Below are 22,225 nucleotides of genomic sequence, written 5' to 3'. Positions count from 1 at the left end.
CAGACGACGAGTCAGATTTTCCTCCCGAAAGCCTCAAAAGTGTCCACGTCCTCAAAGCATGGAACCAATTTAACACCGCCGCCTCCCTCGCTCCCCCGCCGACCCCTCCCCCGCCGACCCCGCGCCCCCTCCGCCCCGCGGCCGCCGCTGCCAAGGCTGCCGCGCCGGGCCGGAGACACGGGGCACGTGACGGCCTGGGAGCCGCGCGGGCCCCGCGGCCGCCGCGCGCCCATTGGCTGCCTCGCCGCCGGTGACTCGCAGCCCCGGGACCCTCCTGCGGTATAAATAGGGCGGACCGGGGCTTGATTAATTTAGCATCCCGGGCAGCAGGTTTCCGCTAAGTGTGGAGTTACTCCTCAAGACTGTATGCCTGCGTCCCATAGGTAATAGCTAACCACCGACCAGGGACTCTGCACCACAAGGAGTCTGCATGTCTTGCAACTAGACATGCTCAGCTTTGTGGATACACGGATTTTGTTGCTGCTCGCAGTAACTTCATACCTAGCAACAAGCCAACGTAAGTGCTTTTAGCTTGTTTGTGGCATGGGTGGTGTCAGGGGGCGGCCGTCCGACTCTCCGCGCTCTGTCCAGACGTCTCCCCCGCGGATGGAGGTCTGCGGGCAGCTGCAGCTTCCCAAGCTAGAGAGACCCTTTCATAAAACTGCCACCTCCGCCCCAGATCAGAATCTAGCTGCTTTTATCTCAGAAATAGAAAAAGATGGCAAAAGGCCAACGAGTTCCCCCCTCCACCCCAAAAACAATGAGACGGGCTGGTATCCAAAGGAGAATGCAAAGCCTTAATTGAAAAGCAGATGCTCAAGGAGCGTGAAGAGAGCGTTTACAGCGAGCAGAAGAGGCCAGGCTGCACCCAGACTGCACTTCTGTGAGACTTGAGGCGCGCTTGCCGAAGAGGGGGAACCGGACGGAGCGGGCGAGCGGCGGCTGGCCCCTTCCCCCCGCGGGGAGGGCATGCGGGCGGCGGGCAGCTCCCTTCCCTGCCGGGCCCGTCAGCCGCCGCCCCGCCGCGCCCGCTGGCGCCCCCTGGAGGCGGAGCGGGGCAGCTGAGTGCACTCCGACCCAGTGCGGCGGGAGAGAGCTGTTCGCGGCTTCCCGGACACTTGAGCCCGCCCTCCGGGGGTCCCCGGAGACGGGAGGCTCGTACGAGGCAGGACGGGAGAGGCGGGGGAGGAGTACTGCGTGGCTGTAGTGGAAATGGGAATGGGGCTCCCCGCGGCTGCAGCGCGGCTCTCCGCCGCTCGCTGCGCAGAGGATGTAGTCTCCCGCCCTCGCTAGCGGAGGAGCGCAGCTTCCCCCCCACACGCTGCCGTGGGAGAGAAACGTGCCCAAAGCGCTTGGCTGGGGAAGAGGCGAATCCCTCCCCGAGCCTGCCTGCTGGGCGCCATCCTGTGGGGTCCCCTCCTTAGCCCCGCGTCGCCGTTCCGCCGCGGGACTAACTTCGACCTGGGGTCTGGCCGCATTCGTAGGCGGAGGGAGGGAACAGCCCTGCGCTGCCTGCTCCCGGCGCTCGGAGCCCGCGGGAAGGTGCCTCCCGCGCCCCCGGTAGCGCCTCGCCTTTGCCAGCGGCGAGGCGTGGGGTGGTGGTGGGCGGCACGGTGGCCGTGGCCTGGAGGATGCCCTTGGTGGGCATCCTCCGTGGGGCCGTTCTGGCGGGGCCGCCGGGCTGAGGCCTGTCCTGGCGCACCGCGGCCGCTCCCTCGGGTACAGCTTTCCCAGCGCCCCCGGTGACAGGCAGCGGTGGCAACACCCTCGCAAAGCGAGGAGCCGGCGCGGTTCCGGCGGGGATGCCGCCTACCGAGATAAGATGCTGTGGTCGCCAGTGTCACCATCCCCCGCGGGGCAGCAGCGTTTCTAACTGTGTGCTTGGCGTAGGCGGTCGGTGTCGGGCCGTGGTGCCGCAGCGCTTCGTAGCGCTGGTGCCTTGTGGCTGGACCGTACGAGTCGTCTGGATTTAGTGTGACCGTAACGGTGCCGAAGCGACCCTTTGTGGAAGAAGCTCCCAACAACCTGTTGTAACGTCAAACAGCTGGCATTAACGTGTGATGTGAGGCGGGGTTACCCGTGGTAGGCTTCAGGCAGAACAGGGTTTTAATTGCTTGAAATTCATAAGAAAAAAAAATTTAAATATTAGTATCTCCAACTAATTAACAAGGGTGTGCTTAGTAGTTAATAATATAGAGAGAAAATTATTTGTTCTTTGGCGTTTAATAGCTTCCAACTGTTCCTGTTACACACTGTGGCACTTTACAGGAAATTGTGAAAATAAGTGTGTTTAGGCAGAACTGTTCCCCATAAAAAGCAAGATGGGGCTATTTACATTAAAATCTAAGATTACTCCTATGATTTAATATGTTAATGTGTCAGCCTGCCTGGGTTTACTCATCTTTTGCATGCACACATGTGAAAATAGACACGTGTGGTTTTTCCCACGGAGAAATGTTAAAGCATCCTTAGAGCTGGCTTATAGACGCCTGTATCAGCCATATGATTTGGCGTAACTTCATTAGCAAGTCTGGTTTGAATATGAACTACATAGCAATCTCACCTGTGTGTCTTTACAATAATCATCTTAAAAGAAATTACATTAAGAAAATGTTTCTTATATTAAGGAAATAAACAAACATGCATTTTGATTTAAAAGCTTTGATATGTAAAACTTGTAACTGAGTCCACACTCTAATTGTCTCCTTTTTTTCCCCCCCTTCTCTCTCCAGATGTGAGTGAGGTCAGTATAATTATTTTTTACCTAATACCTAACTCTCAACTTCATTGAACAGGCAAGGCTTCTCTTTTGCAGTGGTATTATTTACTGACATTAATTCCCTAGACGGTCATGGAAAGATACCGATGAAATCCTTAAGGGGCTGCCTGGAAAAGTACCCACCCCAATTTCTCAAGTGGGACGGCCTTTTTTAAGAGACTGCCTTCATAGGTGTAAAGGCCATGAGGAGAAAGTAACGGAGCAGTGGTGTTTGGACATTATACCTGGCAGTTGGGATTGGAGATGACTGTGCTTTAAAGCCAGTCTTGCCATCTGTATTTCACTGCACAGAAGGATTATGAAAGGACTCAGGTGTGGCTTTTTAATGCCAGTTTCATAGGCATTAATAGGTGTAGTTACATTTATTTGTCTTTGCTATACAATAAACTAGCTTTCATAGTAATTTAGAACCATGGGGCATACTTAACTATATATTTTCTCAGTACTGTATATTTATGTGAGAAGATGAGTCTAAGCTTGTACATTATTTTAGTTTAAAATGCCATGAGAAATTGTAGCCTTTTTTAAAATTCTCTTCTTTATTTTTTTCCAGGCATCTGCAGGGCGGAAGGTAAGCACTTTTATTTTTCTGGTGTGGAAATGGAGATGATGTCAGATATTCCTAGGCACATTAATATTTTGTTGAATATTGGATGAAAGGAAAATTAACTACATTCATTATTTCCAGGGTTCCCTCAGAATAGCAGTAGCACTGAGATGAGTAGAAAGTAAAAAAGAGTGAACAGTAAGTGCAGCATCTTAACATCAGGGTAAATTGAATTATTTAATTTATACTGCTTTAAAAAAAGAGCAGAACTAAACCTACCAAGAAATAAACTGCATCAAAGTAACTTTCTTGTTCAACCAGTGTTCCTTTGGAAGGATTTGCATGGCTTGAGCAGTTCAGCAATATCCGTACAGATCTAACAGGTTAAATGGATTCTACTCTTTTATTTTAAAAAGTCAGAAGACAGAACCAGTTATTCATTAGAGAATCAAACCAACTTTGCAGGAACTTCTGTGGACTGTGCAGTGATACTTTTAATTGACATAGTGATGACAGTGACTAATGTATTTCTAGTTAGTTCTTGTGGAAAAAGAATATGCTGTCTGTGGAAGAGAGCTACCGGACCTGTATGAGTGGTCTTTCTGTTTTTCATGTGCACTAATTATTGTTAATGTATCAGTTCCCCTCTATCATCCTTGAAAATTTCCACAGTAACTCATTAAGTTTTGTTTTCTTCCACCAGGGCCCCAGAGGAGACAAAGGGCCACGGGGAGAAAGGGTAAGGAATTAGATTGACGTTCACTTGCTTGTGATCTTTGAAGAATTCTTGGAAGACCAGTAGGAAAAAAACCCTAAATTTAGGCATTGATGTGAGATTAAATGAATATATCTGGAGAAGCTTATGTGTACAATTTCATTAAAAAAAAAAAACCAAATTCTCCCTTGGCAATACCTCACCAATATAATTATGTTCATCATGCCTGAGTAGATGTGGTTGAACTCAGACAGCAGCCTAGCACTCCAAGTGATGGATTGAAAAACTTTTTTCCAACTTTCCACAGTGGAAATAGAGCATGAAATTTCCAAAGGGAAAGTTGACACGTAAGAATGTAGTCTTTGAGCAATATGGTATATGGATAAGCTCTCTATTTCAAACCCAAATAGTCAAAAGCTAGTTTTGAAGATTGTTGATTATCTGGTCCTCCAAAGAACACTTGAAAAAGCTCTCTTCTTGGCAGCTAGGCATTTGTCATCTGCCTTCTATTAGTCAAATAGTGGATATTGTTAAAGGCTGTTGTAACAGTAACCATAAATAAGGACAGTTGAGTAATTGTAATGTTGATTCATATTACTGATATCTGCTTTGGTTTTTATTTTCTTCTGCATTGTTGCTGCTTCTTGTAAAGTGGTTTTCTGAAATTCACAGCCTTATCTGGGCAGTGTGTAGTTACCGTGGCTTGCTTGGCCTCTGAAAATGCCATAGTACTGATAGGCAGCTCTTGAAGTTAGATCACAATATGCTGACAAGCGTAACAGGAGCTATTAGGAAGACTGTATCTGTAAGGTCAACTGGTTATTTGTTTTACGCTATGACTACCTGAGTTTGTTTAATGAAATGAGATGGATGCTTTGTCCTGAAGGCAGCAAGATTAATCCTGCTCCTTTAGAAATCCATAAGACTTTCATTATGGATTTCATCAAGCTCCAAACTTGAGTCCAAAATACAGACCGAATGAAATACCATATCCCAGTTGCCACAATGGCAAAACTTGACCAGTTTTGTGCATTGAGGATGAAAGAATATAAGGAAAATGTTGCTGTAAAAAGTTACAATAGCAGTAGCAAAGTGACAGTATCCAAAACCTGTAGCAAAGCACTGTTTTATTGTCACTGAATGTGGAGCTATACCAGCAAATAGTCTAGACTGATTTAAAAAAGGACCTTTGTCTTATTCTGGATCTGTGTTGGTTTGTTTCATTATGGCAAACTTCTGCCAGTCTCCAGTTGGTCAAATTTTTGGCTCTCACTAACAGCCTGACAGGTTGTGTGGTTCCACATGGATCACTTGGGGTTCCTGGGTCCAAAATTTGGTCGTTTAAAATGAAACTTCTCAATTTGGTAACATAAATCCAATATTGCCCCCATGAATCTTCTCAAATATCAAACTACAGTAAATAACTGCTACAAGGTGTGGCAAGGCCATGTAAAATCTGTCTGTGCTGATTTCCTAAACTTAACCATTTATTGAAACTGCATGTATAGCGCTGCTGTCATGTATGCTGTAGGTACATGATTGTTAATTAATTTATCCCTTCAGAGATTTCTTTACAGTTCAATTTTTAATCCTCCTTTTGACTCTAGGGTCCACCAGGTCCACCAGGCAGAGATGGTGAAGATGGTATACCAGGTCCTCCAGGCCCCCCTGGTCCTCCAGGTCTTGGTGGAGTAAGGCATCCAAACTTTCTATTACAGAAACCAATAATGTGTGCTTTGTGACTGAAGTGCATGTCTGCTGGAAAACACTGATGTTGCATTAGAGACTAAAGGAAAAATTCTCTTCTGGTCGGCAAGATATTGACAGTCCCAGTTCCAATGGAAGTCTGCCTCCTTGTGATGTGTATTTTCAACGGTGAATTTGGACTTAGTGTTCAGCAGGGACTTACGTACAGGAGAGAGTCAACCCTCTTAATTAGCAATTAACGAATCAACTAAATGAAACCTGTGCAGTTAAGCGTATGGGGAAAAGAAATGGCACTTAGTGGTGGTGAGGGGGGAACAGCAACTGTATTGGAATAAGCTGAAGAAGACTATCTTTAAGGCCATACTGAAAAGTCCTTTAGAATAGAATATCTTATTTTAGAGTTTATCATTCCTGCCTGTATTTATGCTGAAGAATGTAAGAGGCCTGTGCCACATGCACACTTTGTGCAGAAGTGTCCATCAAGTATTCTTTGCAGAATACTGACTTTTAACTCTTTGTTTGATGTTAGCTTGCACGGAGAGCATGAAGACATAGACAGTATCATATCAATGAATTTTAGTAAATCCTCCTGCATGGAAGAATGCTCAGCTCTTAAGCCTTCAATACGGAATAGCAGTAATTTATTTTCCTATTAGCAAACCCCAAACTACTTTCATTAATTTCTATTATTTTAATATGCTAAGAAAACAAGAAAAGAAAAGGATTTTCAGTTACATCATATAGATTTTTTCCCATTTAGTGAAGAGGGAAAATGTACTCTACAAAACCAGATGCATCTTTGCCTACAAAACTTATGTTAACAAAAGATCAAAAACCCAGCACAGTGTTTCTGAGGCTGCATGCTCCTCAGATCTTGTTGAAGCTGAAGGGCCCACCTCATCCCAGAGTCAGGGCTGGCATATTAATTTTACTTAGGCAGTGCATTGAAAAAATATGGATATCTTCCCTTGTGGGAAATCAGGTGGAATGATTGGAAGGTTTCAAGAAAATGTTCAATTTTAAATGACCACTGAATTTGTATTCTTAATTTTCAGTTCACAGTACTGCAATGCCTCTGTATTACTACTGCATGGATATTTGAGGCCATTGTGTGAAAGGGCCTTCATAGTAAGATCAAGTCTTTCTGGAAACAAGGGAATAGAAACATATTTATAACAGGGCCATGTTTACTGAGGTTTATGTATGCATACGTTTTACTGAGTGTTATGTTTACCATACCACGTAGCAAGGATAGCAAGTCAGATGACTTTTATGTAGAATGATAATTAGCAATACTTTTTAAGATACAAATTTTAATATTTTTATTTCAACCTTTCTATCACTACAGAACTTTGCTGCTCAATATGATCCATCTAAAGCAGCTGATTTTGGCCCGGGACCTATGGTAAGTATATGATTTAGCACTTGAGAACTTGTCTTTATAACTTGTTTAGCAGTTTCCTTTGAGTTTAAATCAGCTGTATTAATGCAAAGCATAGTTTTAAAATTAGCATTTTGATCATTTTTTGAGCCAGACTGTAAACTGATCCTTTGATGTAGGACAATGTGAAGTGTTTGAAATACAGTCTTAGGACTTGAAATGTGGTCTTGGGACTGTATAAATGTGAGTGTAGTGCTACTGGGTCTAATGCTTTAATTCTGTCTGTTGACCACACTTAAGGAATCAGTGAATCTGATAATCTGATGTGTCAGGTAACACATACACTTTGATATGGTGTTACTTTACCAATATGGAGAAGATTGTGTTTAAAGAATGACTGTAAAGCTCCTTTCTGAAGCAGTCATAGATCTGGAAAGTAGCTCAGTATGCCAGCTCCACTTGGTGACCATGTTTCTCCCATGGCTCTACCACCCTTTTGAACTTGTTGGATTGCACAGGTTTGGTAGGAAATTGTCCACCACGTTTGGTTCTCAACAACTGAATGTAGCTTTTGCTACTACGAGGTTATTCTGAGGAGGAACCTTTATTGGTTACTGTATACTGTATACCTCTCCACATGAGTTTCTAACCCTTCCTGATCTTAGCAGATAATTCCCATGTACATAGATAGCAGGATGTGGCTTAAATTCACCACACACACACTGACATCACAGACAATGCATCCAATGGGTAAAGGCTGCCCAGTACTATTCTGGGTCAAGTGCTTGTTTCCCTTCCTGAAAAGTCTATTATTAAATGAATGTTTGAAAATATTTTGACACCCATTTAAATACTAAATATAGGAAAACAGGCATATCTTTAATCAAGTTCTGCCCTTAGTGTTTGACAGCAAATCAGAATGTTTTGGAGATGGGGATTTATTTGGGGTGTCACAGTCTCTGAGTTCTAAATGAGTCAGGCAGGATTCATCTCACAGCAACAGCAGTAGAATCTACCAACTGTGAGGAATTTTTAAGTTTTATGAAGAAAATGTGAGAGACTGGAAAGATATAAAAGGAGGGAAAAGATTAGGAAATATAATTTATGAAGAGATTCACAGGGCTTATGCATAACATGATCCAGACTGTTCAGAAACAGTTACTTTTCACAAGATTACTGCGTATTTTTATAGCCACAAGATTGGTTTAGCTTCCGTAACTGAATGCATGGATTTAATATGTGTTTATTCCCTTTAATAAAAAGTATTCAGTCTTAAAGGAAAGCTACATAAGCCATTCAGAAGTTGGTCACGATTTTAATCTTGTAACAAGAAAACCTAAAAAGATTTCCCAAGAATTTTTAAAATCAATTAAAAACATAATCCTTTCTGTTGAAACATCTCATATAACATTTGTTTGAACAATAGAAGTCTAAATTAAATTTCACTTCAAAGTTGCTTGCTTAGTAAAGCTTAAAAGGAAGTGCAGTACTTTTGGAAATTTCCTTTTTAAAAGTGATTTTTGACCTTTTTTTAAGATGCATGTAAATTCTAAATTCAGTAAAGGCGAATATGCTGGTGACTTATTTTGGAGATGAAATGAAGGTAATTTATTCAAAACCAGAAAACAATGGAATATTTAAATAAAAAATTGGTCATTACTGGAGATAGATGTATTTAGAATATCTATAAAAGTTGTTTTATTTCTTTCTAAAATTACGTGTGAACCTCCCAATTCATCGCAATACTGCAATTTATATACCTTTATTTTCCCTCATAGCTCTCTACCATTTTAATGACTTTTTTTTTCTACAATTTTGCTTCTTGAAAATCATGATAAAATTGACAGGCCCAAAATACTATTTTTTTTAATATGTTTTTATGACTCTTATCTTTAAACTCAGGATGCTCATGCACAGGAAAGGAGAGGGTACGTAGAAGAATGAACCAGCATACTTGCTAACAGGGTAGAATAGATTAAGAAGCCTAATCAATCAAAAGGTTCCCCACACTGTAATGGTATGATCCTCATCATCTCCAGGACCCTGGGCTGGTTCATTGTCATCAGATGAGTTTACAATTGGACTGCCTGTGAAAATTCATGCAGATCTCCCAACCACCCCAACTTAATTTGGACATTGCACTCTGAAAACTGTAATATTTACCAATATTTTAGGTGTATTAGAAATTGGTGTTACAGATAATGGTGTTTTTTTAAAAGATTTTGTGACTTTCTCCCCTAGGGTTTAATGGGACCTAGAGGCCCACCTGGAGCATCTGGGCCCCCTGTAAGTACAGTCTCATCTCGCCTGCTGGCTAACATTAACATATATGTAAAACCATGAAATAGCTTGTTCAAACCCTAACAAAATTTTCCTTCCTCTTCTAGGGACCTCCTGGTTTTCAAGGTGTTCCTGGTGAGCCTGGTGAACCTGGTCAAACAGTAAGTACAGGTTTCACACGCAGACACTGTTAGCATTAGACATAGGACACCAAAGCAGGCTTGTAATGCTTAGGCCCCTTCCTCCTATCTATATGCACATCCTTGAATGTTTGAATTGGTTATTCCTGCTTGATTCTGTTACAGACACAGAGCTGAACACTCAGATTCAGACTCCTTCAGATTGGAATCGTAAAAGTTCAAAGTCAATTAGGATGGAAGGACCTTGCTTCAGTTCAGGCTCCAGCTATGCCCCAGCTCCAGTCAGAAACCAGTGAAAAGACTTACCTGAAGAATGATGCTTTAAGTAATCCACAATCTATTTCTAACAGGGTCCCCAGGGTCCTCGTGGTCCTCCTGGTCCTCCAGGAAAGGCTGGTGAAGATGTAAGTGGTGATTAAATATTTCTCATCTCTTTTGGGCTGTGATTTAACATTAGGTTATTGTTAAGCTAAGTGTTCTGTTGGTCATAATTTTTATATTGTTCTATAACATTGGATAAAGAACTCCCCAAACTAATTATTTTATGGTAAAAGAGATAATGTATGTTGGAAATGGATAACTTCAAAACCTCTCCAAACACATTCAGGTTCCTGAATACAGGAAGAGGGAAACTTGGAAGCTAACAAGCTCTCTGTATTTAATGAAAAAGAGAAACTCTGCCAATGCCTTTTCTTTTTTTAGCAGTTTACATTGTTATTTTATAAAATGAGTTTTCCTCTTAGTACATTTTTACTGCATTTTTCAGGGTCACCCTGGCAAACCTGGAAGACCTGGTGAGAGGGGTGTTGCTGGCCCTCAGGTACGTAGCCATATGCTGTATGCAATATAAAACCGTTCTGTTATTAATGAAGCCTGCTGGTGTTTCTGGATTACACCACGTTAACAGTCTAGTAATATTCCCTATGCACATTAATCCAGTTCCAGTTCTTACCTTCAGGGATATCATAGAGATGTGGTTTTGCGCTGTTTTCCCCAGTAAAGCTAGTGCAATTAGTAACAGAAGTGACTTAGCGAGGAGTGCCCCCACACAGGGGCAGGTGAGCAGAGGCCCTTGGTGTAGAAAGCTAAAACAGCTGTGTTATCTCATGTTAATGCTTGAAATTTCTGAGATTCAGAACTGGAAAATCAGGTTTATTAGTGTTAGTCTTGGAACAAGTCTGGTCCTGGGATGTTAGGGAATGGACTGTGTTCCTCACTTCAGTGATCGTGTCCCAATCTACTCACTAATTTTATTGAAAAACCTATGCTTCTTATTTCTATTTAACTGCATTATGTAGATGAGAAACAAGCATTGATGCACTTTATGTTTTTAGGGTGCTCGTGGTTTCCCTGGAACTCCTGGTCTGCCTGGCTTCAAGGGAATTAGGGTGAGTCTGTACATATGCTTTCCCTGAACAGTTAAGGCTGACAACACTTCAGCATACTGGAGACCCCTGGAAATCCCCTCAAAGTTAAGAAAGTACATTCTAAATGCATGAAGCTCTTTGAAGTTTTTCATATCTTGTGATACGAAAGACTGATTTAAAAAACAAATCTTAAAATTGTATTAGGCAATAATTTGGTGTGGAAAGGATTTACTTTTCAAGATTAAGAGTCTGTAACTATTAGTGGAAAATATGCACTTCATATTATTTTTCTCCTCCATATAGGGACACAATGGCCTGGATGGTCAAAAGGGACAACCTGGTACTCCTGGCAACAAGGTAAAGATGAAATCTGATAATGTAGGATGCATTTGTAGCACACTCCGGCAAGACATACGAAATCCCCTCCAGTAATCTTCCATGTTGTCATTAAACATTTCCCAGCTGCAGTAATCTAGAAGTCACTGGATTTGCATAGGACAAATATGTGCACATTAAGAGAAATTATTCCTGGGGCTTATTCTTGAGCCCCCAGTCAAGTTAGCACTTTCAGTGAGGAAGAGCTGCAGAATTTGCCTCTTAACAATTGGTTATCAGCAATTAAGACTGGTTTTTACTATCTCTGCTTTTCTATGGATTATATTTGGTGTTTTGGTGAATATTTTAAAACACATTAAAATGAAAAGATCTTATTTTTCTACAAAATCCAGCTCTGAGAGACACATGTTCTAGTGTAAAGCTTTCTGCTAAAACTTCGGGTCAGTGCAGTTTTCTTCTGAGTTAAGACAATTTATCTTTACAGTCTTCTTTTCACCTTCCTCGGATTAGTGCACATTTGAACGCTATCTTTAAAAAATGTTTTTAAACACGGTCTAGAAACATACTTAGAAAACTCTTCCTCTTCAGTTTCTCTCCCATTCCACCTCAGTGCCTCATAGCAGTGTTCTTAAAAATCACTGCTGCAGTATTAAGTTGTAGGAAACTTGTACACTGGTGACTCATTCACAGGAGATGTATATTCAAGAGGTTTTAACATAACAATGAAAATATCAAATACTAATTCTTGCTATTGCTTGTATCTAGGAGGTTAGCACTACTTGTGTAGAGAGTTCATAATTGTTCATTAGCAGTCTCCAGTATCACTGCAAGTTGTTAATCTCCAGAAAAAAAGTTTAGTAATGAGGTAGCAAGCACTCAGTCTTTCCAGACTTTGGAGGTTAAAAACATAAAGCAATAAAGGAAAGAACAGTTATTAGTAAGAGTGCAAATCTGACTGGAAAACACAAGCATAATAAATTAAAATCACTCACGATGTAACAGTACTACAGGCAGGGATGAAGGCAAGAACTTGAGTAAGTATCAGAATAAAGAAAGGGGGTGAAGAAAACTAAGATAGGTAAGTGAAGTGGCGTGCTCTGGCCTTCCTCTTCTAAGAGGACTCCAACTGGCCATGTTCCAGCATATGCAGGGATAGTCACAGTGTCTGCACCCTCAAGACCCAATGTGCTGTTACTGTATGCTGTGGTGTAAGTGCTACAGAGGATAAGGACAGTAGGGTCCAGTAGTTGAATATCTCTCTAGATGGTGTTGTGCTGTCTGTCCAAAGAATCCTTTAACTAATTCAGGCCTGCAAACTTTCTTTTTTATAGGGAGAACCTGGTGCCCCTGGTGAAAATGGTACCCCAGGACAACCTGTAAGTATTAATTGATTCTGTGGAAAATTATAATCTGATAGATAGGATTCAGCCAGCATTTTGGTCAGTTTTTGTCACCACTGACACTCCAGCTAGCTAGATACTCTAATGTGAATATTCAGAATATTCAGATAATGAATAATTAATATTCAGAAGATATTTGCATGGTTGCAACACACTTCATGTGGAGGCAGTAGAATTTATCTGTGTATCTTTGTTCAGCAAACAGGTATAAATGAGCAAATTTAATTTTTTTTTTCAGGGTGCTCGTGGTCTCCCTGGTGAGAGAGGAAGAGTAGGTGCTCCTGGACCAGCTGTAAGTGGCTTCCCATTTGTTTGTTGTCAAGACTGACCACTTGACTGTGGCTTTCTCTGATCATTGAGTCTTTTTTCAAACTCTGTTTCTTCACAGGGTGCTCGTGGAAGTGATGGCAGCACTGGCCCCACTGGACCTGCTGTAAGTTCCAGTCGTTGATCTTTAACAATCTGGTTCTGTTAGACCTTGTGTCCCTCTTTATGGAGCATTTATTGGGCTTCTCAGAAGTGTGGACATCTGCAACACAGTTCTTTGTTTCCTATCAGACAATTAAAAAAAAAACAACCCAACCCAAAAAACATATAAACCCTTTGTAGCCAATATACCAAGAGCCTGGGGATTTACATTAAACACGTCTGTATCAAAGGAGTCAGTTATTCAGTCATTTGCACTAGTGACTTCACAAAGAAACACTTGATCAACAGAATCCTCATTTCCATCAGTCTAACAGAACAGGTCTCATCCCAAAATTAAAAAGACTGTGTAGTTTTGAACAGGTGTGTACCATGCACATGTTGCAGATGGCCTCAGTTAGATATGCCCTGGAACTGTCACAGGCACTTCAGGACACAGCTGTGCACCTGCAATGTTGTCCTGTCTGACAAGCAGTAGCTAAAGTTTTTCATTCGCCACTGATACCTGGGTTATGTGAGCTAGTGAGAAAGGCCAGAAAGATCCAACTGTCCTGATCCATTTACTAAACAATAACTATTCTATTAAGTGCTAATCCAGTGCAGATTTATCCCTTTAAAAGCAGTTGCCATAGTACACCACCAACTTCAGTAAGCCTCATTTATGTCAGTGAAATAAATGTGCGTGCAAGGGTCTAATTTCAAAGCTGTAAAAAAAGTCATGAATAGCCCAGAATTAGTTTTTCCTTCCTGCCTTCAAAATTTGAGTCAGTGATAAATATGTACCTGGCTCTGTTGATTTTGATAAAGTTGATTTTACTCTTTGTCACTACAAATATCTGTCATGCTTTAACAGAGTGGAGGGTTGCCAGAGGTAGGAGTTTCACTTCAGTTCTCCCATATGGGTATTTGAAAAATATTTTTATTAGGCATTTTAATTGCAAACAAATAGAGACCTTACAGCCAAAATCTGGTGTTATACTTACAGTAGAACCAAAGCATTTTAGCTATCTTGAAGGCAAACACATTACCAAAGGAAAAATATTCTGTAGCTGCTGCCTGCAGAGGTGTTGATCTGGATGGGCAACAGCAGGAAGGTGTCTTGAGTCTCAGCATCTATGTCAGCCTGAAGTTACTTTACACATACTGAAGTTATCATGTAACAAACGTTCTGGGTAGCACTGACTAAGACTTTTTTAAACTAAACCAGAAATACTGTTACACTCTTCTTACCACTGGGAATATTAAAACACAGAAAGAGTCACTGTAATGGAAATCCAGAAAGTCCAAATTTTCATCCATGTGTTACAGGGCATTTAGTCTTTTTTCCTTCTCTTGCTGTGGCAGAATGCAGTGCTCACCTTCATACCTTGTGGGACTGTACAGCAAGATAACTTGCTTTGCAGATGCCTGTCTCTGCCCATCCCTGTTTATTCTTCCTCAGGTGTTTGGCCTCAAGGCAAGGTTTTACCAATCATTGCTTAATTCACACTTTTTTAGCAGCACAGTGAATGTTTTTCAGCATTGACCTTTGCCCTTAACAGTAATGAACCAAATCTGTCAGTTTGGAGTTACAAAAGGGAACTGATACTCTGAGGTGGTGATGGGTGGAACTGTAACAAAATGTGCATTTCTTACATCTGTGTACTTCAGCAAGCAAGGTGCTTCTGTCATCATCAAACACCCTTACACAACTGTTTCCCTTCCATTTCCTAGGGCCCTATCGGTGCTGCTGGTCCTCCAGGCTTCCCAGGTGCTCCTGGTGCTAAGGTACGAACATCGTCTTCTCCTGGTACATTTGACATTGAAGATGAAATATAGTAACTCGTATTGCTAGGCACTAAAACCCCCCTTCTTCGAAATGGGATACCTCTCTTATCAAGATCAGGATGCAGATGAATCCCTACAGTGTTTTGAGAAATCATGTATGAATGCTAGTTTAAAATACAGCAGTTAGTTCACAGATGAAGATAGATGGTATCAGACTTCCAGACCAAGTTCTTGAAATTACAATGGAGAAACTCTTAAGGTTTAGGGCAATACCATTTTGTTCTTAATACATTACTCAGGTTATTGCTCAAATCTTAGCATTTTTACTTGAGTAAGACTGTTGTTATTTTGAATTTTACTTTGTCCAAGAAGGGACAAAGGATTTGGGGCACGTGTGTCCCATTTAGCGCATCTAAAAATTTCACTGACCATTTTTCAGGAAGCTCAGAGGTGCATACACTTAAATGTAGTGTGATGCAATTTTTCATCCTTAACACAAATAGACAAATAGACAAACTCTGTTTCAACAGAAAAACATTTCTTATATTGATCCACACTTAGAAGAAAATACTGTTTGCTAGACCTCTTAATATTAACTGCAGGAGAGAGGAAGAAAATTAGAGATTCCATTCTTGTTATTTTTGTCAAAAGGGAAGACATTTGGAAACCACGAAGTCTTCTCTGATGTAGATGTGACTGTGGTTACAGCGTCCAGTTTCAAGAGAAGATTCTGTATGTGTCCAGGGTGAACTCTGACTACATAGAGACTTGCTGAAAAGTCATTACTAGCTGATTTTTTTTGTAATAGACTTAGTGAATACAAGCTTCTGAGAGCAAAATCAACAGTCTTTTTTTCTATCAATTACTCCACTGAACACTATCCTACAGCACTCTGATCAGACATGGTTTTGCATTTTGCATCAGTGCAACTGGCATTTTAAGGTGCAGGGTGGTGTTCAATTAGGTCTCATACACCATGAGGCACCTCAGGACAATGCTGGATGTGCACAACTGCAGATAAGACTGGAACAGTAATCCTGATTTTTCTAGCTCAGCCTCCTGTGTAATCCTCAGTGATAATGCAGCTTCTTAGATATGATGAGCATCTATTCCTGGCTTAGCCATCAGTTTTGATGGGACTTATCTAGGCTTCCCAGCTTCAGTGCCTTAAAATCTCTCAGCTCCTTGATTTCATGGCCTCTGAAGTGGGACTATGTATACCATATTGTCTTCTTAATGCCAGGCTAATACAGGATTGCTCTATTATTGCCCTAACACTGATGGAGGACTCTATCCTTCTCTCAAACAGGGTGAAATTGGGCCTGCTGGAAATGTTGGTCCCAGTGGTCCTGCTGGTCCAAGAGGAGAGGTTGGACTTCCCGGTTCTAGTGGTCCTGTTGGCCCTCCAGTGAGTAACTTGCCAAACTTTATCTATTGTCAGACAGGTACACTTGAGACTCTGAATTAACCAGTACTGTCATCTTTCTTAATAGGGCAACCCTGGTGCTAATGGTCTTCCAGGAGCTAAAGGTGCAGCTGTAAGTATGGCTATACACATACTTGTTTGCTCTGAAAGAAATAAAAATGGTTAATGCAACGATTATCTTTCAATAATGGGCTCCTCATACCATTTCTCCTCTCCATTGGACAGGGTCTTCCTGGTGTTGCTGGTGCTCCTGGTCTGCCTGGTCCCCGTGGTATTCCTGGACCTCCTGGCCCTGCTGGTCCTAGTGGTGCTAGAGGACTTGTTGTAAGTGACCTTGCATATTGCATCCCTTCATTTGGAAATTGGACGTGGTGTCCACAGTTATAAAAGATTTTCTCTAGATATATCTTTGGGTTTAGTGCAGACATTTTTTCTTGCTCCACTATAATTAAACATTGTACTTCATTTCTGTGTCACACTGCTTACTTCAGATGCTGAAACCAGAGGTTCACTTTGCACTCCCTCTGGGTGTCCTCAGCCCTGGCTATTTCACAGTTTAACTGCTGCCATTTCTAAGTATCTTTAACATTTGTCTTTCCATGCCTGTTAAGCCAAAATACAGTTATGGTTACTGACCATTTATCAAAGTAGAGGCAGGCATGGCACTAGATGATTAAATAGCTTCTTGATTCATGAAGAAGCTGTCCAGGTAGAAGTGAGATTTTTTTTTTGATGATGATGCTTAAATTTTGGAATTATGCTTAATTCTATATTCTCTTCTTGTTTTGGACTCCAGGGTGAACCAGGCCCTGCTGGTGCCAAGGGAGAAAGTGGTAACAAGGGTGAGCCTGTAAGTATGGCAATATGTGAATGTTGTTTCAGTGAATAAATCCTGATACAGTATCAGCAACAGAGCATCTCATTTCTTCTTTTCCTTCATTTGTCTGAAACAGGGTGCTGCTGGACCCGCTGGCCCTCCTGGTCCTAGTGGTGAGGAAGGCAAGAGAGGCAGCAATGGTGAACCTGGCTCTGCTGGTCCCCCAGGCCCTGCTGGTCTAAGAGTAGGTTTTGCTTTCATGTTCCAGAATTAGAAGAAAAAGGAAAGCGGAAGTAAAGCTAGACTCACAAAGGCAAATTAAGAATGAGTAATTAAATTTACATTAATGCTGCTAAACAAAGATCATTTGCCATTCTGAGCCTTTTGATCAGTTGTGACCAAACCTATTTTTGCTTTGTGTTAGTGCTTGTTACTACCCTAACCCTGAAGTAATTAGAGCTTGTTTTGATATATCCATTGTGTAATATTTAGTGAATTATCTTTGATTACTATTAAAGCTTTGTGATGGAATTTAACTTCTTAAACCAGATAATTGCCTCACATAATGTGAAGCAAACAGTTTCAATTCAGTGTCTTCAGGGGTGCCCAGTACCCTTTTCACAGGGTGAGGAGACCACTCTGAATGTCAGGAGGCATGTGGCTTCATGCAGGAGCAAGAAAATAACAGGAAATAATTGGTTTTCACCATTATTTTTCTGGTAGAGAGAAGGATTCAACATTTTACATTGGGTAGGGTGTACAGAATCATGGAGAAGCCAGTAACTCTCCACAGAGGAGCAAAGGCGCAACAGTGTGGGACAGGTTGCGGCATCCTAGCTGCTGCCTACAGCCACAGTAAGATTACAATGAACAGTGAAAATGCTCTGATACAAGCAGATAGAATTTAAAGAAATCTAAAGACAGTGAGAGATTTCTTTCACATTATACATATGCACTGAGTTGTATGTGCTTAGAGCTATATGTAAATCAAATTCAGCAAACCTGCTTGGAAGTCTGAAACTTAACAAGCACTGTACACCTTATAGGAACAGATTTATTTCTCCCTTTCTTGATTTGTTTTGTGTTCACTTGACAGGGTGTCCCTGGATCTCGTGGTCTCCCTGGAGCTGATGGCAGAGCTGGTGTCATGGTAAGGCTTCTGTCTGGGTCACTATTTCTAAACCATCTTCTTTTATATATAGATGTGTGATGCTTTTTGCTACATCCACCTAATTTTCTTCATTTATTTTGCTAGGGCCCTGCTGGTAACCGTGGTGCTAGTGGTCCTGTTGGTGCTAAGGGTCCTAATGGTGATGGTGGCCGTCCTGGTGAGCCTGGTCTTATGGGTCCAAGAGTAAGTTTGAACTCTGTGGTGTAAGTTTGAACTATGCAAAACAAAATTACAATATAGGGACAGAATTTTTGAGAAATCCCAACTGGAAAAAAGCAGCCTGTGCTGACCACAATTAGGGCGCTTCCACCACTCTATTGAAAAACCATCCATAAGGAAATTATTAAAAAGCATCAAAATGCTAATTGAAATTAGTCTGTTTTGTATGTGGTAACATTTGATTGCCTTGCCTTGGAGAGGTGCTCCCTTGTATTGGATACCACATTGACTTCTGAGAGGGGGTTGCTCTTGTGCTTATTTACAGAACGTGATCATTAAGATCACAGGTGAAGTGTGTGCCCCCTTTATTGAACTAACAGAAAAGCAAACCCCACTAAAATGATATGAGATGGCTGCTCTCTATTTCAACTTTTTTTTTTTGCAACTGATTTCAGTGAAAAGAAACAGCCACTTTTCATGGTGTGGGCTGCAGTCAGATTATGTCCACATCATTGTCTTTTATCCTCTTCATACCCCACACTCTGAAGTGAGAGTTTTCAATGCATGTGTGAACTGTCAGGCATCTGCAAACATTTAAGCACATTCTGTGCTAAAGTAGAGCCTGATTGAGTTTATCTAGGTGAAATAAATTCTTACTTATATTGATTTTCAACCACCATGGGAGCACACACCACCAAATTAAACTTCAGTATGTTTTCAATGTAAACTCGATAGAATATACACTTCTGTTTCCACAGTGCATATTGAGAACTTGGTGTCTGTGTTTGTGTGTGTGTTTGTGTGTGTATGTATTCATGTATTAAAAATAGGGTGAGTTGGTTTCCTTCTAAACACGTGAAATCTTTCTTTTCTCAGGGTCTCCCAGGCCAGCCTGGAAGCCCTGGCCCTGCTGGCAAGGAAGGTCCTGTTGTAAGTACCTTGCTTTTCACTCTGTTTCCCCATTGCATGTGAAACATAGGCATAAATGGAGACTTGAAGAAGCAGAGATCTCAGAACTGAGCTCTAACACAACTCTGCATAAAACCAGCAAGATTTTAGCACTGCATTACTCAGATGATCAGTGAGAATATTTGCATTCGTTTATGTGGGTCTCAGATCAGGCCACATAAATGTCCTGGAAGGGGAAGAAGAAATACACAGTCCTACAAAAAAGAGGAATGCATGAACATAGGATGTAAAATCAGTTTTTAAAACTTAAATGATACTTGCTTCCTGTCAGTATACATTTCTCCTAAAACTGAACTCTATTTAATTAGCCCAGGCATTTAATATTAATAGAAAATTCCTTTTTCTAGGGTTTCCCTGGAGCAGATGGTAGGGTTGGGCCAATCGGTCCAGCTGGCAACAGAGGTGAGCCTGGCAACATTGGATTCCCTGGACCAAAAGGTCCCACTGTAAGTACAGTACAGAAAGTTTCTATTGCTATGATGGTATTTATAGACTAATCTCTAGGTTCCCAACTCTAACAATCCAACACTTCTCCCTGTGTCTTTCCTGTACTGCTTATTGGATGGCATGCGATTACATTCAAGAGTTCTGCTTTAAAGTGTCTTCCAGTAATCTAAAACATGATTAAGCAAGTGAAAAACAATAATTAGTTTAGGAATATTTGGGCATTGAAGTGATTAGAATAATATATGTCTATATTACAATTTTTGCATGTCCATTTTACCATTTTTATATATGCAATTCAGTAAAACTTCTGTAAAGGTTGGCCATCAAACCTAAGTTTCAGTTCCAGAGCATTGTTATTTATAGAGCACAATCCAAAGCTCACTCTAGAATAAAAGCTATCAGTGATTTTAGTGGGGCTCTTGGCATGTCAGAGACCACAGATAATAATCTGGATTTCTGCTGCTATGCATACATGCATATGTGTATGTATATAGTGTATTGCATAGGATGCTACACAAAGTCATGAATTATGATCTCAAAAAATAAAGGAATGGTGTTTTCTTGAAAATAAATCTGATTTTGAGCTACTTTTTCTAAGTGGTTCAAAAAGGCAGATGGAGCTTGTGGGGTTTTAATTTTCATTAAAGAAATATTACAATACATCTACTAGCAAGGAGAATCTCTGTTTAGTAGTTTAAACTGAATCTCATAAGATGTCTTGGTTAACTTCTGTATCTTTTTCTTTCAACTTCAGGGTGAACCTGGAAAACCTGGTGAAAAAGGCAATGTTGGTCTTGCTGGCCCACGGGTAAGTGGATACATTTTCTCTATCAACCTCCAGAGAGAAAAAAGTAGGTTTTCAAAACCTCTTCAATAAGATAGCATTGTCATATGCAAGCACAAATAGATCATGATATAGGAAAGCACTTCACCTAGCCTTGTGTCATTGGGGACTATTAAGGGACAAATGAAAATGACTGTTCTTGGTTATTAATTGGTTAGTTAATTAATTATGGGGTCTTAGTTTCCTGAGAAGAGGAAAAAAATAGCACATCCCTTGCAAATTTTCAAGGACAGTGTGTGGTTTCTAATGTAACCTGTAAATTTCCAACCTTCTAGTTCTTCCATTTAAGGGACCAAATAATTGGTCTGTTGTGGGAAAAATACTTTCAATGAGATTCCTATATTCTGTAATTCAAAAACGTTTCTATAGGATTAATGCATTACATTAGCTAAAACAATCACCAGAGTTTAAAATTGTAAGCATCTTGAGTACCCTTTGACAGTGAAGCTGTTAGAAGTAAATGGTTATATTCAAAAGTTGCAGCTAAATACCTTTGGTTTTGTCACAGAATAACTTAAGAGAGATATTATTTATAATAAATCAAAACTTTGCTAACAAGTTTTATGTTTGAATATGTTTAGGGTGCTCCTGGTCCAGAGGGAAACAACGGTGCTCAAGGTCCTCCTGGAGTCACTGTAAGTAACAGCCTCCACACAGATCCAGTTTGTGATACACTCTTCATTAATGGGACTTCCCATTCTAAAATCTGTTTTCCTGTTTTTCTCCTAAGTTAATCACTTGTTTGTTCCATCCAGGGCAACCAAGGTGGAAAAGGTGAACAAGGTCCTGCTGGCCCTCCTGGCTTCCAGGTAAGTAACTGTGTTCTGCTCAATCTCACCTACGGTTTACAAAGCATGTGGTGCTTCTGCCTTAACTTCATTTGTATTCTTGTTTCTTTACCCTTAGGGTCTGCCAGGTCCCTCGGGTCCAGCTGGTGAAGCTGGTAAACCAGGCGAAAGGGTGAGTGACAGATACAGTACTCCACAAGTAGGGGCAGGCATTGCATAAGCATTATGTTTACAGTTGCACATGTGGTGAAGCAAGAGCCTGTTGGATCCATTTGCCAAGACGACGTAATCTGTGTTATGTGCAAGGTTCAGTAGTCCCTGTCGTTAAAGCTAGCAGCACATGAAGAAGGTCCGTTGGAATGTGCAACGTACTGCTTTCTTTTGCTGTGACACTGAACAAAGCCAATGCTGTGCTTTTTAAGCCTTAAGCTGCAATAAAATATTCCCCCTCCCCCAAAAGACAAGATAGTACATGAGAGATATTTTTACTTCAAATTTCTTGTGAAATCTTCAAGGTTTGATCTAACCTTGGATTACTGCAGTTGTATGCTTTTGCTCCTCAACTGATTTCCATGAATTTACAGTGGCATACAACTAAGGGAGCTCAGCAGTAATTCAGGCTTTACTTTCTGCTCAGTTAAAATACATGATGTAATCTGCAAATTGTGCGTCCTGTATGTCATAAACATCTTTAAAGCTCATACTTGGATCTCTCCATGTCCCAGTGAGAGACTTTACATTGCATGTACCTTGCAAATG

The 22,225-nt window shown here is 41.1% G+C and overlaps 1 protein-coding gene across 1 annotated transcript in view; it reads left to right on the top strand.

Annotated features, from left to right (window-relative positions):
- Positions 1-447: 447 nt before the first annotated feature.
- The window catches only part of COL1A2 (collagen type I alpha 2 chain), a gene marked incomplete at its 5' end in the record, with an annotated part of 38,466 nt that continues 16,688 nt past the window's right edge, over positions 448-22,225 (top strand). The window contains 30 exons of the mRNA XM_084260679.1: positions 448-517; positions 889-1,339; positions 1,425-1,719; positions 3,333-3,350; positions 4,030-4,065; positions 5,649-5,732; positions 7,097-7,153; positions 9,371-9,415; positions 9,517-9,570; positions 9,900-9,953; positions 10,316-10,369; positions 10,884-10,937; positions 11,220-11,273; positions 12,584-12,628; positions 12,891-12,944; positions 13,041-13,085; positions 14,792-14,845; positions 16,155-16,253; positions 16,339-16,383; positions 16,497-16,595; positions 17,068-17,121; positions 17,225-17,332; positions 18,185-18,238; positions 18,344-18,442; positions 19,295-19,348; positions 19,735-19,833; positions 20,589-20,642; positions 21,260-21,313; positions 21,434-21,487; positions 21,585-21,638. Of these exons, the coding sequence (XP_084116805.1) occupies positions 448-517; positions 889-1,339; positions 1,425-1,719; positions 3,333-3,350; positions 4,030-4,065; positions 5,649-5,732; positions 7,097-7,153; positions 9,371-9,415; positions 9,517-9,570; positions 9,900-9,953; positions 10,316-10,369; positions 10,884-10,937; positions 11,220-11,273; positions 12,584-12,628; positions 12,891-12,944; positions 13,041-13,085; positions 14,792-14,845; positions 16,155-16,253; positions 16,339-16,383; positions 16,497-16,595; positions 17,068-17,121; positions 17,225-17,332; positions 18,185-18,238; positions 18,344-18,442; positions 19,295-19,348; positions 19,735-19,833; positions 20,589-20,642; positions 21,260-21,313; positions 21,434-21,487; positions 21,585-21,638 (2,451 nt within the window). The remainder of the gene's footprint in view (positions 518-888; positions 1,340-1,424; positions 1,720-3,332; positions 3,351-4,029; positions 4,066-5,648; positions 5,733-7,096; positions 7,154-9,370; positions 9,416-9,516; positions 9,571-9,899; positions 9,954-10,315; positions 10,370-10,883; positions 10,938-11,219; positions 11,274-12,583; positions 12,629-12,890; positions 12,945-13,040; positions 13,086-14,791; positions 14,846-16,154; positions 16,254-16,338; positions 16,384-16,496; positions 16,596-17,067; positions 17,122-17,224; positions 17,333-18,184; positions 18,239-18,343; positions 18,443-19,294; positions 19,349-19,734; positions 19,834-20,588; positions 20,643-21,259; positions 21,314-21,433; positions 21,488-21,584; positions 21,639-22,225) is intronic.

Source organism: Gallinula chloropus (genome assembly GCF_964237585.1).
Source record: "Gallinula chloropus genome assembly, chromosome: 2".
Taxonomy (NCBI): domain Eukaryota; kingdom Metazoa; phylum Chordata; class Aves; order Gruiformes; family Rallidae; genus Gallinula; species Gallinula chloropus.
The sequence above is the reverse complement of the archived record's forward strand: the minus strand, read 5'-3'. Positions and strand labels throughout refer to the sequence as shown.